General features: G+C 39.9%; 3 protein-coding genes across 3 annotated transcripts in view; 2 read left to right on the forward strand and 1 right to left on the reverse strand.

Moving 5' to 3' along the window:
- LOC141430148 (transmembrane protein 64) overlaps positions 1-16,713 on the reverse strand; it is a 275,453-nt gene that overhangs the window by 220,200 nt on the left and 38,540 nt on the right. The gene's annotated exons all lie outside the window — the stretch shown is intronic.
- LOC141430306 (uncharacterized) lies at positions 2,314-4,413 on the forward strand. The gene has a single exon (XM_074090941.1). It carries the CDS (start codon positions 2,314-2,316, stop codon positions 4,411-4,413), a length of 2,100 nt encoding a protein of 699 aa, XP_073947042.1.
- LOC141430145 (uncharacterized) lies at positions 3,289-9,136 on the forward strand. Its single transcript, XM_074090705.1, has 2 exons — positions 3,289-6,146; positions 9,121-9,136. The coding sequence occupies exon 1, from the start codon at positions 4,685-4,687 to the stop codon at positions 5,687-5,689; it is 1,005 nt and encodes a 334-aa protein (XP_073946806.1). The 5' UTR covers positions 3,289-4,684; the 3' UTR covers positions 5,690-6,146; positions 9,121-9,136.

The raw sequence follows: 16,713 nt of genomic DNA on the forward strand, positions 1-16,713 counted from the left end.
TTCAACGCTGAAGAGCAGAAGAGGAGTGCGTAAGACCGCAGCCATACACCTTGCAGCCACCGTACATCGAACCAGTACGCGTTTTCCATTTCCCCTCTCGCCCCCTTCATAATTTTTGTCCTTCACCCCGAATATTTCCCTTTACGGTCCCTTTTCTTTATATTTTCCAATCCAGGGTGACATCATCTTCCAAATATTAGTTTTTTCAATTAATATTTCTAACTTGTTACTTTTCCACTTGGAGGTAGATTTTCGTTCGTTCCAATACCAATACCATAGACAAAACGGTAATTCTAACTCCTGTCATCCTTCCTGCAGTTTGACATATCGGTCCAACTTGTCAATCATTTAGTTGGGCAGTGTATAGGAGGCCTTATTTTAATTAACACTAGCAACACTGACGTTTCGTACGTCAGTTGTCACAATGTCAATTGGGGCATAACCTAGTTAGCTTGTTCAGTTTATCGTCATTAATAATTTGTTTACATCGAATTAATCAACAATGGAGGAAATAAAAGCGATGCTTGCAATGTTCCTACAGGTCTTTGGATGATTCACAACAGAAAACTAACATGGTTTCAATGAAGTTCAGGGCAATTTTATGAATTCGTTGTACATCTTGGCGACAGAACTTAGCGCATATCTGAAAGGGATCCAATACGCGTAGCGAGTTTTAAGGCTAGATATAACGATATCAATATTGTTCGCGATCGTTTCAGGAGGCTTACAATGGTTTTATGTCGAAATGTGACGATATAAATGTGCGTAAAAACATTGACGGATTGTTTAACAACTTCTATGAAATGTATTATTCGGTTCAAGTGTTGCAAGAATCCATTTTAACACAACCATGTCTTTCAAGGTCAAATCAAGTCTGTTTACCTAAAATTACATTATCCCATTTTTCCGGTGTGTACACTGAATGGCCAAACTTTATCGCTATGTATGATAGTCTCATTCATAACAATACTGACCTTTCGTCTATTCAAAAAATGCATTATTTGCTTAGCGTTTTAGAGAAGGAACCCTTGACTTTAATTAGGCATTTAGAGCTTTCTCATGATAACTACAATATTGCTTACAAACTTTTGAGGGATAGATATCAAAACAAAAGGCTGATAGCGGACAAGCACCTGGAAGCTATCCTATCATTAAGTATTCAACAAAGTCAAAGCAATTTACGCAGATTTGTCAATACATAAAGGAAAACTCACAGGCATTGGAAGCGCTACAGTTTGACGTTAAGGCATGGAGTTTTATAATGTTGCATATTGTTTTGCGAAAGCTCCCTTTAGAGCTGCGGGGTAAATTCGAAACAAAATACAGCGGCACACCTAATACCATTCCGACATTTGAGAATCTTTTAAATTTTTTGGACACTCATCTTCGGGTGTTGGAAACTGTCAGTGGTACAAAGGTAGCGGCAGCTGTGGTTCAGGGCAATGTGTCCAAGGTATCATTTACTGTCAACACTTCAAGGTGCATATGCTGCAACGGAGAACATGTTCTGTATACTTGCGACAAATTCAATAATATGACTCCAATTCAACGCAGGGAGTTTGTCACTCAGCAGCATCTATGTTTCAACTGTCTACGGACACATTCAGTGAATAAGTGTATGTCTAAAAGTAGGTGTCAAATATGCAATGGTCGTCACCATTCAAAACTTCACACAGATAAGGTTGATAATCAACTCAAGAATCATGCCGTGCATGAAACCAAATCGTCGGAGCCTGGTCAGTCGCCAAAGCCTGGTCATCCTGAAGCTGCTCTTACAACCTTGAGTTCTTCAGCTCAACCTCTCCACATTCATGGTATTCGCAATGAATCTACTATGATGTTAGGCACGGCTTTGGTCGGTCTGCAGGATATCAATGGGCATTTGCATACTGCAAGAGCTCTATTGGATTGCGGGTCTCAGGTATCCATCATAACTGAGAATTTAGCTCAGAAGTTGCGTTTTCGACGTTCTACTTCTGGCCTTCTTGTAGGATTGGGAGGTTTAAATCCTCAACACACCAGCGGTAGCATAGAGTGTTCAATAAGCTCTCTACTGGATACAGCTCAGCCTGCCCTGGTGACAACTGCGGTTGTTCTCAAGCGCATCACAGGGAGTCTCCCCAGCGTTAAGGTTTCTCCTCAGGTAATGGACGCGTGTAGGGATATCTCGCTTGCGGATTCGAAATGTTTAATTCCAGGCCCCATTGACCTACTTATTGTGTGGATCTCTACGAGAAAATCTTTGATGGTAGGAAACTAAAACTAGGAGAAGGACTACCAACGGCTTATTCTTCCATTTTCGGTTGGGTACTGATGGGTGCAGCTCCCATGGCTTCTATCTCTACTAACCATATTGTGGCTCTACATTGCTCTACCAACTTAGATGCGACTCTTACCAAATTTTGGGAGACAGAAGAAGCTCCTTCAAAATCAATTCAAGATCCAGAAGATCTAAAGTGCGAGAAGCACTTCGTAGAGACCCACGCACGTGACAAGACGGGAAGATTCATCGTGAGGTTGCCATTTCAAACAGAGTGCAAACCTTTGGGTGAAACACGCAACAACGCGCTCAAAAGGTTCCACAACCTAGAGCGCAAGCTAATCAAGGATCCGAGGCTGAAAAAAATGTATGTCGCATTCATGGCTGACTATCTTCAGGCTGGTCATATGCGGCCTGCATCGGGCCTACCGTCAAGTGACAGATATTTCATTCCACATCACGGGGTACTTAAAGAGAGTAGTAGTACCACGAAGCTCCGCGCGGTATTCGACGCGTCAGCGGCTAGCAGTTCAGGTGTGTCACTGAATCAGGTTTTGATGTCGGGTCCCAAACTTCAACAGAATATTGAGGATATAATTCTACGATTCAGGACACACGCTGTCGTTTTCACTTGCGATATCAAGCAGATGTACCGGCAGGTGAGAATGCACGATGAAGACTGCAAATACCAGACCATATACTGGCGTGAATCCCCAGACAAACCGTTACAACAATTTGAGCTAACAACCGTTACCTACGGCGTGTCAAGCGCAGCGTATCTGGCCATGCGCGTCATCCATGAGCTCGCAACCCTTAACAAGGAATTGCATCCGGAGGCTGCACGTGTACTAAGCGAGGACACCTTCGTCGATGACGTCATCAGCGGTAGCAGTGATGTGGAATCTGCAAGAGCGCTTCAACAGCAAATAGTGACGGTGCTAGCTCAAGGAGGCTTTCAGTTGAGGAAGTGGGCCAGCAACAGCCCGGAGTTACTGAATGATTATCCCACCGATCACCTCGAAACACCGTTTCGGTTTGAAAACGAGGATAACATTTTTAAAATATTAGGAGTCGAGTGGAGTTCCAGCACGGACAGCTTCGTGTATCGCGTATCAAACCTCGGGAAGTGCCACACAAAACGTGATATCTTGTCCAACATAGCCCGGCTCTACGATCCTTGTGGTTATCTAGCTCCCATTACATTTTACGCCAAGGTTATCATGCAACGTCTATGGGCGTTCGATCTTTCATGGGATGATCCACTTCCTGCCGAAGCGACCCAATCGTGGGATGCCTTTTTGGATGGATTCCATCTCCTAAGTATACCAAGGATACCTAGGTTTATACTAGGTACTCAACCGGCGCGCTATGAGCTCGTAGGTTTTAGTGACGCTTCGGAAAACGGCTATGCTGCCGTCGTTTACCTCAGGGTGGTCGACTCTAACGGGGATATAGGTGTACATTTACTTTTAGCCAAATCTAGAGTCGCACCAATCAAGCAGAAACTCACCATTCCCAGGCTCGAGCTGTCAGGAGCCGTGCTTCTCGCTCGCCTACTCGGACACGTTACACAGGTGTTGGGGCGCAGGATCACCATAGCGGATACGATTGCTTGGTGCGACTCTAGCATCGTTTTAGCATGGCTCCGTACTCCGCCTCATAAGCTACAAACGTTCGAGGCAAATAGGGTTTCTCAGGTTCAAGGCCTTGTGCCATCCATCGTTTGGCGCTATGTGCCTTCCGGACTTAATCCCGCGGATTGTGCGAGCAGAGGATTGTTACCACAGGACTTAGTGAACCACAGCCTATGGTGGTCGCCATCGTGGTTGAAGGAGGATTCTGCGGACTGGCCATCACAGTGTCGACCGGCATGTGATAACTTACCGGGACTTAAAGGAGCAGCTTCGTCATCATTCCAGGTCATCAACGCAGGAGACAACCAGCCAACCTCCTCTCTCATCAACCGCTACAGCTCCTTGTCCAGGCTCCAGCGCGTGTTAGCGTGGACGATGCGCTTTCTTTATAACTCTCGTCATCCCATCTACAAAAGATCAGGTCCTCTAAACACTTCGGAGCTGAACGCTGCATTGCAGAGAGCAATCAGGTTGACGCAAGAGGAATCATTCGCCGATCAAATAAGGGTCTGTTCGTGAAAATCGTGCTCTGCGAACCCATTTTGCTCGTCTACATCCCTTCATAGATTCATCAGGCTTGCTGCGCGTCGGCGGTAGACTTCGGCACTCCAACCTGTCCTACGACGCCAAGCATCCGCTTCTCCTGCCGAAGCGACACCACCTGACGAATCTCATCATCGACTACTTTCATCAGCTCTACCTGCATGTAGGAGCTAATGAACTCATCAACATTCTTCATCAACGTTATTGGAGTCTCTCAGCGCGTCGTGTCGTTCGACACCGCGTCTTTATGTGTCAACGTTGTCAGCGCTTAAAGGCCAAACCTCTGGAGCCCTTCATGGGAAATCTTCCACCAAGTCGTGTACGCGAGGCACGCCCATTCATCCGAGTCGGTATTGATTTTGCGGGTCCATTCAGCATAAGGACTTCTAACCAGCGTAAGTCCAAGGTGGTTAAGGCCTACCTCTGCGTCTTCGTGTGCCTCGCTGTCAAGGCGGTCCACCTAGAGGTAACATCTGACTTGACCACGAATGCATTCATGGCTTCCTTTGACCGATTCGTTTCCAGGCGAGGCATGGTATCCGACGTCTACACGGATTGCGGGAAGAATTTTCAAGGGGCTAGGCGCCATCTCAACGAGGTGGATGTTTTTCTTCGCCAACATCAACACGATCTGACAGAAGCACTGGCAAAGGTCAGCGTGAAATGGCACATGAACCCACCGTACGCGCCTCACATGGGCGGCCTATGGGAGGCTTCTGTCAAGTCAGCCAAGCTTCTCCTGAAGCGTACCCTCGGGGAACAAGTACTCACCTTCGAAGAATTGACCACAATCTTCGCCAAGGTCGAGGCAGTACTCAATTCCAGGCCTCTGTGTCCAACATCGAACGATCCAAACGATCTTGAAACACTGACGCCTGGCCATTTCATTATCGGACATCCATTGGTGAGCCTGCCTGAATACGATTTCGATCACACCCCAATCTCACGGCTCAATCGTTGGCAGCTCGTTCAACAGATATCACAACATTTTTGGCGCCGATGGCAGCTTGAATACTTGCACAATTTGCAGCAACGCGCAAAGTGGTGCAAGAACGTGCCAAACCTTAAAATAGGAGACCTCGTTCTCGTGAAAGAGGATAATTTGCCACCTCTTCAATGGCGTAAGGCGCGAGTATCCAAGCTCCGTCCAGGTGCAGACGGCGTAGTTCGTGTAGTAGAGCTCAGGACTAGTACCGGTACATGCGTACGATCTGTCGCTAAGGTCTGCCCCTTACCAAGCTTAGACAATTAAAAGGCGCGAGTAGAAAATCAACTTAGCTTTAACCATTAGTTTTTAAGAATTTCGCTTCAAACCATCTAGTACTTCAAAATCATCTATCGTGAAATCATCTAAAGAGCTCGGTAGCTCTTTGGGGGGCGGTTATGTTCGGTATTGTTTGTAAACTTATCTGTTCATGTCACCTACCCTCGAATCCTTCATACTCCCTATCCTTGGAAAACGCAGGTAGGCATAAAAAGGCCTACAAACGTCAAGAACTGTCACTCTGTCAGTTCAGCCAACGACAGGGTTCGAGTCGGTCGATGTCGAGAGCGTTTCTCCATCCCGCCATTCGCCCACGGTTTCGAGCTAATCCTAATTCATTATCATTACGGTACGCGTTTGCTAGCGCGTTCAACGCTGAAGAGCAGAAGAGGAGTGCGTAAGACCGGCAGCCATAACACCTTGCAGCCACCGTACACCGAACCAGGTACGCGTTTTCCATTTCCCCTTCTCGCCCCTTCAAATAAATAATAACACAAGCTATTTTATTAATTTGATTAAATTGATTTAAATTGATAAATTAGATTTAAAAAAAAATGGTTAATGTATTAAGGAAATTTAATTGGAATGTTATATTATGAAAAAATGAATAACCAAACTGAAATAATATTGAAATGTATGTATATTAAGCATTTTAAATACATAAATAAATTAAACTTGTCATTCTGTTTGAATTTATATAAATTAAAATCATAAATCTTTAATCACAATTATTGCATGCCTATTTCACGCCTTCAAACTTTACAACTGTAAGTAAAGCGGCCAAACGCGTGAATAAAATTAAGAATTGTTAGTAAGTAATCATTCAAATTTTTTTTTCTCGTTTTTGAAAAAGGAGGATGTCATATTATCATGTAAGCAGTGAAGGTAGATTTAGATTAATGCATGTAGGGTAGAAAGAGAAAAATAATAAACAGCAGTCATGGCTTAAGCGTTGTGTTTGATTGTCGTGTTCCTAATACCTTAACACCTACCTCCCAGAGACGTAAAGTGGGGGTGATTTTTTTTTCTCATCCAACCCTATATTGTGGGATATCGTTGGATAGGTCTTTTAAAACCATTAGGGGGTTGCTAAGACGATTTTTCGATTCAGTGATTTGTTTGCGAAATATTCAACTTTAAAGTGCAAATTTTCATAAAAATCGAGCGTCCCATTCCTCTAAAATCTAAACCGGTGGGTGGTAAAATTTGAAAAAAATCAGGATGGTAGTAAGTATATCACACTTTCAAGGAAAACTATAATGGCTAAGTTTGTTTGAGAATTATTAGTAGTTTAAGAGTAAATAGCAGCCTAAGGTATAAAATATACCTAAACTTGGAAGATTCCGTATAAAATACGAAATCCTTAGAAAAATATTGCTAAATTTTTTCGTGATGGCTACGGAACCCTATTTTGGGCGTGTCCGACACGCTCTTGGCCGGTTTTTTTTTTAAATTTATATTTAACGCAGATTTAGGATAGGACCCTTTAGCCATGGATTGCCATGCCACATATTATTCTTTTATATTATTACCCCCTTATTCATAAACGACAATCAAACCTATTTTAGTTAAAATGCCGCTAAAATTCGTTTGTCCTTATCTGTCACTTCGACATTTGTATTTGTTAGAAAGGGACAAAGCATTTGTTAGTTAACATAGGCTTGTTAAGTTTTATGAATAAGGGGGATAGAGTTTTGCTTTGCTTAGGGTTTCCCGACATTTATTTCGCCGAGCCTCCCCAAACCAAAAATAATACAGTAACTGTTAATTTACCTACTCTACCTACTACCTACCTATTTTATCTTAGGAAATGCAAACATACCTAATACGCCCCCTCTGACGTCTCTACGCCCCCCTAGGGGGGCGTGCCCCCTTGGTTGGGAAGTCCTGGTTACAACAAGATGTGTTTCAATATTATATTGCAAAGTTATGGTTTACTTTACTTAAATAATTTATTGAATCAGGCGTTACTTTGCGGAGGTCCATATCAATGAACTAAAATAATTTCCTTGCTCACCCGCGACCTTATGATAGCTAAGCTTATGCGAAATATGCGTGTTCATGCAGTTCCTCCACCTCCACACTGTAAGAACACACACAAATCACACAAACCCATCTATCACCAAATCAATGGTCAATAGTTTGGTTCAGAGGAAGCAGGCACGGATAGTGAATAGCATGCTTTACGCCGTGTTACCATCGCAGTCTTCTAACAAATATAGGTGTAGCATTTCATACGTTGGTCGTTTGTCTGATAGAATTTGTGGTATTTTAAAATCAAACAATGTTAACGTAGCCTTTAAGACTAACAACTCTTTGTACTCTAAACTTTGTAACCACAAAGAGAAGGTAGATAAAGGAACTAGATCGGGTGTATACAAGCTCACTTGTAATGACTGCAGTAAGGTATATGTTGGACAGACAGGACGCAGTTTTAATGCTAGATTTAAAGAGCATGTTTCGGCATATAGGAATGAGCATCCTGATAAGTCGAATTTTGCCAAACATTTGTTGGAACTAAATCATTCTTTATCGGACTCAGATTCGTATGAAGTGTTACATTATTGTGGCAAGGGGTTTCGTCTCGATGTTTTAGAATGCATGGAGATAATTAGATACAACAGTGTGGGGTCTATTATTAATGAGCAGGTAAATTTAGTTTCATCTCCCTTGCTACGGCTTGGATCTAATTTCAGCAATGGTAGTTAATAAAACATGCCTTGACAGTAAATAAATAAAAATCAAGGTAGTTTTGAAGGACGGTTAAAAAAATTATTAATAATTTGTGGGTAGTTTTGTTTCGTTTCATAAAACGTATGTGGGTACTTGGGGAGTTACAGTGACAAGTTAAAACGGTGGTTGTGGTTCGTTAGTCTAACAACTGGTAGCATGGTGTATGGTTGTGTCACTCTGAAGATGAGCTCTGTTTGAGTTCGAAACGCGTCAGTGTAGTGTGGTGGTGGTGATAGATGGGTTTGTGTGATTTGTGTGTGTTCTTACAGTGTGGAGGTGGAGGAACTGCATGAACACGCATATTTTGCATAAGCTTAGCTATCGTAAGGTCGCGGGTGAGCAAGGAAATTATTTTAGTTCATTTACTTTACTTAGGTTCTTACTTTTTTAATTAAATCGAAATTTGTTAATTAGTATAAACAAACTTAAAAATGACTATACCTTGACAAGTTCGTATGTGACACTCGGTAGAACCATGTCTCAGGGAGCCTCTGCTGCCTTTATTAATTTTTTTTGACTACACAGGGTCCTACCATGTCCTAAATATTGTTACATACGAATTTTTTTTTGACAAGTGCCTTTATCGAGATTTTTTTTGACAAGTGCGACAAATGCTGATTGCAACTGCAACAGTCACGAACATGTCAAGGTATATTTCATTATCATAATGTAATTTTACTTTTCAGAACTGCTACCCAGTTGCAGAGAGGACCTTGTCTAAAGCTTATTTTTTCATTTGTGGACGATGATGATGATGATGATGATGAACTAACCTTCAACATAAATAACTTGGCTGAGGTGCGTTTCAAATTTAATTTCCAAAGTACTGATATCATTCTCAGCGTATCATCCAAAAGACATGAAACAGCGCCAACAACATTGCTTCACAATGTCCATATAATTATATCATGCGTCCAGCTTCAATGTTCAAAACAGTTTCCATGTGGTGACAAATGGACGTCATGGAAAAGAATGGGTATATTATCCAAAAGCGCTATAGAAGAGACAACAACAAAACCAGTGAAGATTACTTTGATAGTGAGTAAGCACAAAATTATTACATTTGAGAATCTATACGGAGAGACAGACTTCTGTGACTTCTATTTGAAGGCAGTTGATAGCGATGCTACTGTACCTGTTCACAAAGCTTGCATAAGTCTTCATAGTGATGTTATCAAACGGATGCTCCAAGGTGAATGGAAGGAAAATAAAAATGACTGCATAGAAATTGAGGGAACGACTTTTCAAACTCTTGAGCATTTAAAGAAATACATTTATCTGGGCATTCTGCCCAATGATGGGTTGCTGCTGCGCTCGCTGTTATTGCTCGCCAAATGCTACATGATCAATAATCTAGTGGCAGAATGCCTAATGAGGTTGTCACTAACTGTCGAACCTGAGGACTTGTATTCACTGCAGGAATTTGCTGTAGACAATAAAATTCCGGAGTTAGTACAAGCTATTGTACAGATTACCTCAGACGAAACTGTTCAAATTGCCTATCAAATGGAAAATGACAAGAATGGTGACAAGACGCAAAGTACCTCGCATTAGATGCAAATAACAAAAAAAAGTAAGGAGCGATTTTATTCCGATTTCCGTCTGAAGGATTTCATACCTTATTGTTAAAATGTATGTATGAAGGAATAAGCCTTGTTACTCGTACAGGTTTATTTTTTATGAATGACATAGGATTAGCTAGATTATGGTGACAAGACGCAAAGTACCTCGCATTAGATGTCAGTAACAAAAAAAAGGAGCGATTTTATTCCGATTTCCGTCTGAAGGATTTCATACCTTATTGTTAAAATGTATGTATGAAGGAATAAGCCTTGTTACTCGTATAGGTTTATTTTTTATATTTTATGAATGACATAGGATTAGGTACACTGAGCATGGTCTGGCACTTGTTCAGTTTTCTTAACTAAGTAGGTATCTAATCTAACGTTAACTTACATTGTTCTTATATTATAATATAAACTTATAAATAAAAGACTTCTTAATTATATTTTTTTAATTATTGCTAATCCTACTTATATTCTACTTATGCTACTAATATTATGAATTCGAAAGTTTGTATTTGTCTGCATGTTTGTTGCTGGACGGATGTTGGATGAAATTTAGTATGTATAATGTAGATAGCTGGAGATCTGGAATAACAAATACCTAATGCTACTTTTCATCCCGATATTCCTATGGTATTGGCATATTCTGTGGTATTGGGATAAAATCAACCGCTATATCATGACATTCGGCACAGTTGTTTGTAAATGAACTAAAAGAATTTCTTTGCTCACCCGCGACCTAATAGCTTACAGCGCTTTAAGGTGGCGGGTGAGCAAAGAAATTCTTTTAGTTCATTGATATGGACCTCCGCAAAGTAACGCCTGATTCAATAAATTACAGTTGTTTGTAGTGCAGCATCAATGAAGCCAACGGTGTAATGTTTGGGTATCTCCACGGGATTTTTTCTCTCGCTCATTGTTTCTATACGCGATAGCAACACGATTGAATCCGGGATACGGAAATTCGCCGAAAAACGAAGCTCACCGACATAGGTCGAAGAATACCCAAGCACAATAACTAATAACCCAAGTTACAAGTGGAAAATGGCGGGCCAAGGCCACATCGCTCGAAGAAGAAGAATATGAAGAGTCCTCGAGTGGCGACCACGAACTTGAAAGGTGGGCGTGGGCAGGCTTTCCATTGGGTGGACTCATGACATCGTGAGAGTTGCGGGCAACGACTGGCGAGTTGTTCAGTGTGGCGTTCTAAGGACCTTCCTTTGTTCAGCAGTGGACGTCTTCCGGCTGATGATGATGGTTTATTTATTTATTTCAATGCTACTAAAAATGTAATTATACAATAGCCTAGAATAGCCTATTGTGGAGTCATGACCAGTATAATTTTCACTTGCATCGTATTTAGATGTCTATAAGGTTGAAAGTAAAACCACGATTAATAGACAAAACGTTTATTTATTATTATTATGTTTTAGTTCTATTATTAAGGCTCCGTGTTGTTACATATTCATTCGCTAGTGAAGCCTTATCCATCGAGACTCTTACTTCACACTAAAATATTCAAAACAATAACACTGGGGTTTATGTACAATAACAAAAAATAAATTCGTTAACATTAAATGCATTTAGTACAGTATCATTAATTTTTATAATTATTAAAATAATTTATTGAGGAAATACAAAAAGACTCCAAATAACCAATCATAATTTATTGAGGAATCTGAGCATGATCCTTAGCTTAATGAGAACCAGATAAAGAATACATAAGAGTTTTAGTATTTCCGTTCAGTATCGACAGCCATTGTTTTTTTGGTCCTTCTACATTCATGCGTGCCCGTTTTTAGATTCCGAGGTTTTAGTAGTAAATAAAGTAAATACGGCCACAGTCACCAGCACCAGTAACACAACAAAACAAAATTGCATAAAATATGTACGACTCTATTTCTAGGGCTGATAGGACATGTCATATTTTTGCACGCTCTGCCTAGCCGGTTATAAAATTCAGCCAATGCAGGCGATACTCACCAATGAAATGTTAAGACAATCTTTTGTGAAATATCTTCCGAAACCCAACATAATATGACCAACTAATTTCGTTACAGACAGAGGGAAAATCAATATAGCGCAGAAGTACCGTTTGTGGCCACTGTACCGTTTATGGCCATTTATTGTTTAAAAATACATTTGAAATAAATTTATAGTAATAAAACATTACAAACTTTGAAAACTCACTAAAGATATCGTTTTAATACTATAACTTTTTATACACATATTATTTCAAATGCTAACTGTCCAAAAACGGTGCTGAGGTTGATAAAAACGGTACTTCTACCCTAGGCTTTAGGCTTACGCTAGCAGACGCGGTTTACACGGAGCTGGTGGACGGCTACTGAAAAATAGTATGAACAGCGCTAACTGCGCACGTCGCGTGCATAAGATTGTATGCACCTGTGCCCTTAGTGTAAGTTTTCGGTTACAAAATACGTCTCGATCGCGTTCGCGTATAATCTCAATCTTTATGGAAACACGAACATCGCAAACGTTCCGCTAGAGGCGCTGTTCGTGTTTCCATACAAATTGAGATTTTAACTTGAACGCGATTGAGACGTATTCTGTAACCGAAAACTTACACTAAGGGTACTGCGCTCGCAGGCGTGCGCCCGGAAGTACACCCGGCCAGCTAGCGTAGGTATAATAAGTTCTGCGGTGAAACTATCAACAATAAGTAAATAAAGAAGGCGAAGAGAAACAGGGGGGCTACGACGAAATTTGAAAAGCGTTGTTCGTATCGTATCGTAACGTCCCTTTCACTCTCGCATTAAATCATGTTAGCGTAAGCGGGAAGTTTAACTTTGCACTTCGTAGTATAGGACCAGAGTTCAAAAGCAATTCTCGCATCACAAGTTCATTTTGAAAAATCAACGTTTTCAATGAAATTTGGCACAGAATTTGAACAGAAATAACTTGGATATACCTACTGATGACCAAGCTTCAAACTTTACCAACGCGAAATATATATATTTATTTATACCTATTTATTATGAGAGGGAGGAAAACGAGCATGCGGGTCATCTGATAGGAAATTATCCCCACCGCCCATGAGTACCAACTACTCAAGGAGTCGTTGGTATGTTACCGGACTAAGTATATTGCCCTTTTCTTGAAAGCCCCAAAGAAACAATAGACAAACAAAAGAAATCAAAATAATGTTTACTCTGTTACATTGTCACAGGCCCGTAATTCCCGTGAACTTTATTATGTAGGTACAGTGGCGAAATAAAAAGGTTGACAAGTTTCCAAATAAATTCGTTTACATGTTGCAAGCACATGTTACCTTTTTTTTAGGGTTCCGGAGCCAAAATGGCAAAAACGGAACCCTTATAGTTTCGCCATGTCCGTCTGTCTGTATGTCCTTCCGTCCGCTGCTTTGCTCAGGGACTATCAATGCTAGAAAGCTGTAATTTTGCACGGATATATATGTAAACTATGCCGACAAAATGGTACAATAAAAAACAAAAAAAAATTTTTTTAGGGCACCTCCCATAGACGTAGTGGGGGTGATTTTTTTTCTCATCCAACCATATAATGTGGGGTATCGTTGGATAGGTCTTTTAAAACTATTAGGGGTTTGCTAAGACTATTTTTCCATTCATTGATTTTTTGCGAAATATTCAACTTTAAAGTGCAAATTTTCATTTAAAAAAAAATAACGAGCGTCCCCCCCCCCCCTCTAAAAACTAAACCGGTGGGTGGAAAAATTTGAAAAAAATCAGGATGGTAGTAAGTATATCAAACTCTCAAGGAAAACTATAACGGCTAAGTTTGCTTGAGAATTATTATTCATTTTACTCTCAAATAGCAGACTAAGGTAAAATATACCTAAACTTGGAAGATTATTATTATTATTATAAAATACGAAATCCTTAGAAAAATATTACTTATTTTTTTCGTAATGGCTACGGAACCCTATTTTGGGCGTGTCCGACACGCTCTTGGCCGGTTTTTAATGACATGACGGAATATGTCATACTCGGTTGATAAAGCAGTTATACTGAGCAAGCAAAAACAGACCTTAAGGTGGTCAACCTTTTCATTCTGCGACTGTACATTCTATTGCACATTGGGCCGCACGAGGATAGAAAGAGACGGTGAATGTGATCGCGAACGTCAGCGCGTTAGACAGAGGATACGGCCACAGGTCTCTAATGGGGCCTATATTTACACGAGGCTCTGGGCTCAAGCCTAAAAAGTCGTTTTATAGGTCCGCTCTTAGTAGAGCGCATAAGAAAAGGTTAAATATTGTAGATGGCACAAATTGATGTAATTTATCTTAGGCACTAAACTTTCTTACAGTAAGTCATACATAGCATAAAAATATTTGTTAGGTACACATGTACCTACTGGATAGAATTTGGTTTAGAATTTTGTAGTTAGGAGAGAAAAGTCATAGGTAATATAAATAATGAACAGTTATTTTGTTACATATTTTTAAGATTACCTACATTATGTATTTATTCACATCATAACTTTAGTCATTATATTTTTTAAACTTTCACTCATAATTACTAACACACCCGGGACTCAGTCACGCCTTTTATATTTCCATAATTACCTAGACGTTTCGGCCACATTAGGGTCGTTCTCGTGAGTCGTTCAAATCGCCATTCCAGGCGACGAATCGGTACAAAAAATGTTCTTTTTTGTAAACGTTGTATACAGAAAGAACGGTCTCAAAAAGATAGTTAAGGAGTCTTTTGCGTCGAAGGCCTTTACCTATTATTAAACTTACGCGGTTAAAAACATAGTGTCAAATCTCATTTCCCTCCCGTTCCAAATTACGTGCTGATAAATTGTTCGATGTATTTAAGCACTTTTAAAAAGAAAACCTTCCAATTTTTTTAAGCGATCTGATTAACTAACTATTAAGGAATAAATCTGTAAATTTGCACAATTTTAAAACTACTTCATAATAGAAATAATGAAGATTATGATTTTGTCCACCGAAAACTATCATTCCCTTCCGCGATACCAAAACATTAAATAAATCCCAAGTTCTTCCCTGTGTGGCGGTAGTAAGTGCACTGTTCCCGCCCCGCACCGCTTCAGTGTGCCGCCGCATCTAGTCATTGGAGGACATGCGTCCCGCTAGCAAGAAATTCTGGATTTACGTGCACAAAAAGTACTTTGTCACAGTTTGGTCTTCATTACTTTCCAGCGTTTTATGCAATAAGTACTATTTTTATTTTTTGTTTAATTTCAAATTAAAATGCTTTGTGATTACTTATTTAATGATATAAATATAAAATGTTCAAACTACATTTGGAATTTATTAATCGAGAAAAACGGCCGATATCTCATTCCTCTCCATAGCATTACCATCCTAACCCTCCAAATTTTTGCTGGATGGTAATGAGCATGTTTGGAGGGTAGTGATTGTTCCAAGTAACATTTGTTTTTATAGTTCTGGTAAAGCCTATTTTAATGAAAACCTATTTTAATTATAAAGATATGTTGTTTAATAGTTATAAAAATGTAGTATTTCTTTTAGATCAGCATAATGGCTAACACAAAAAGCTAACTAGGGAAGAAATTTTAGCAAAAGACAGATTACGGATAAAACAAGAATATATAAAGATAAAAAGTGATCCCGAACTACATATACTTCAAAAAAAAGGAAAGAAGAAGGTACATCCTGAAAAAAAAAACAGAGTATTAACCCTTTATAAGGCCCCATTTATTGGAACATACTATCACAGAATCAAAAGCAGCTATCGAATACATACCTACCAAGCAAAGGATGTTTTTAAAGCTAGTAGTATTTTCAATAATAACAATGAATATTGTAACTTATTACTAAAAGAATAATGTAGAATTTCCAAATCAATGCATGTGGTCGCTGAATCGTCTCTGCCTTAAAGATATGACTATCAGAGCACAAAAAGAACAAAGACGAAGATGGCGTCAACAAAAGTCGTAAACATTCGAACAAAAAAAGGAGCAGCATAAAATACAACTAATTTTGTTGGAAAACTCACCACCAACCACACCACTTGCTACTGACAACGAAGACAATAATCAGGTCGCACCAGCACTTGTGCCAGATGGGGACCCTTTAGCACAAAATCCCGCGTGCGTGATAGAAGAAAAATGCGTGGCATACGTAAAGAATCCACTTTAGTCAGAAAAGTTTCGCTATAAACCATGAAAGTAATCAAAAACTTAAAAGAAGAAGTAAGAAAATTACAAAAAGAAAGAGATATTTAAGAAAGTGAACCCAAAATTAGACTTACAAGAGAAGAACGTAACAATAACAATAGAAGATAGGTAGCGTGGAAAAAAGTTAACGTATGAATAAAAGTCATTTTTTTTATTCGACTGGATGGCAAACGAGCAAATGGGTCTCCTGATGGTAAGAGATCACCACCGCCATAAACATCTGCAACACCATGGGTATTGCAGACGCGTTGCCACCTAGAGACCTAAGATGGGATACCTCACGTGCCAGTATATTTCACCGGCTATCTACTCTCCACGCCTAAACACAACAGTGCAAGCACTGCTGTTCACGGCAGAATTAGCGAGCAAGATGGCGGTTCTTGAACTTTTTCTTCTGGCATGTGGTAGGACCTTGAGGACCTTGTGCAGCTTTTATTTGATGAAATTGTTTCAAGAAAAATACAACAAAAATATTGCAGCTCTAAACAAAACAGAAAAAATATCATTTGTAGAAGAAATATTGTAAGTGACAATCGAGAT

Source organism: Choristoneura fumiferana, chromosome 8, assembly GCF_025370935.1.
Source record: "Choristoneura fumiferana chromosome 8, NRCan_CFum_1, whole genome shotgun sequence".
Taxonomy (NCBI): domain Eukaryota; kingdom Metazoa; phylum Arthropoda; class Insecta; order Lepidoptera; family Tortricidae; genus Choristoneura; species Choristoneura fumiferana.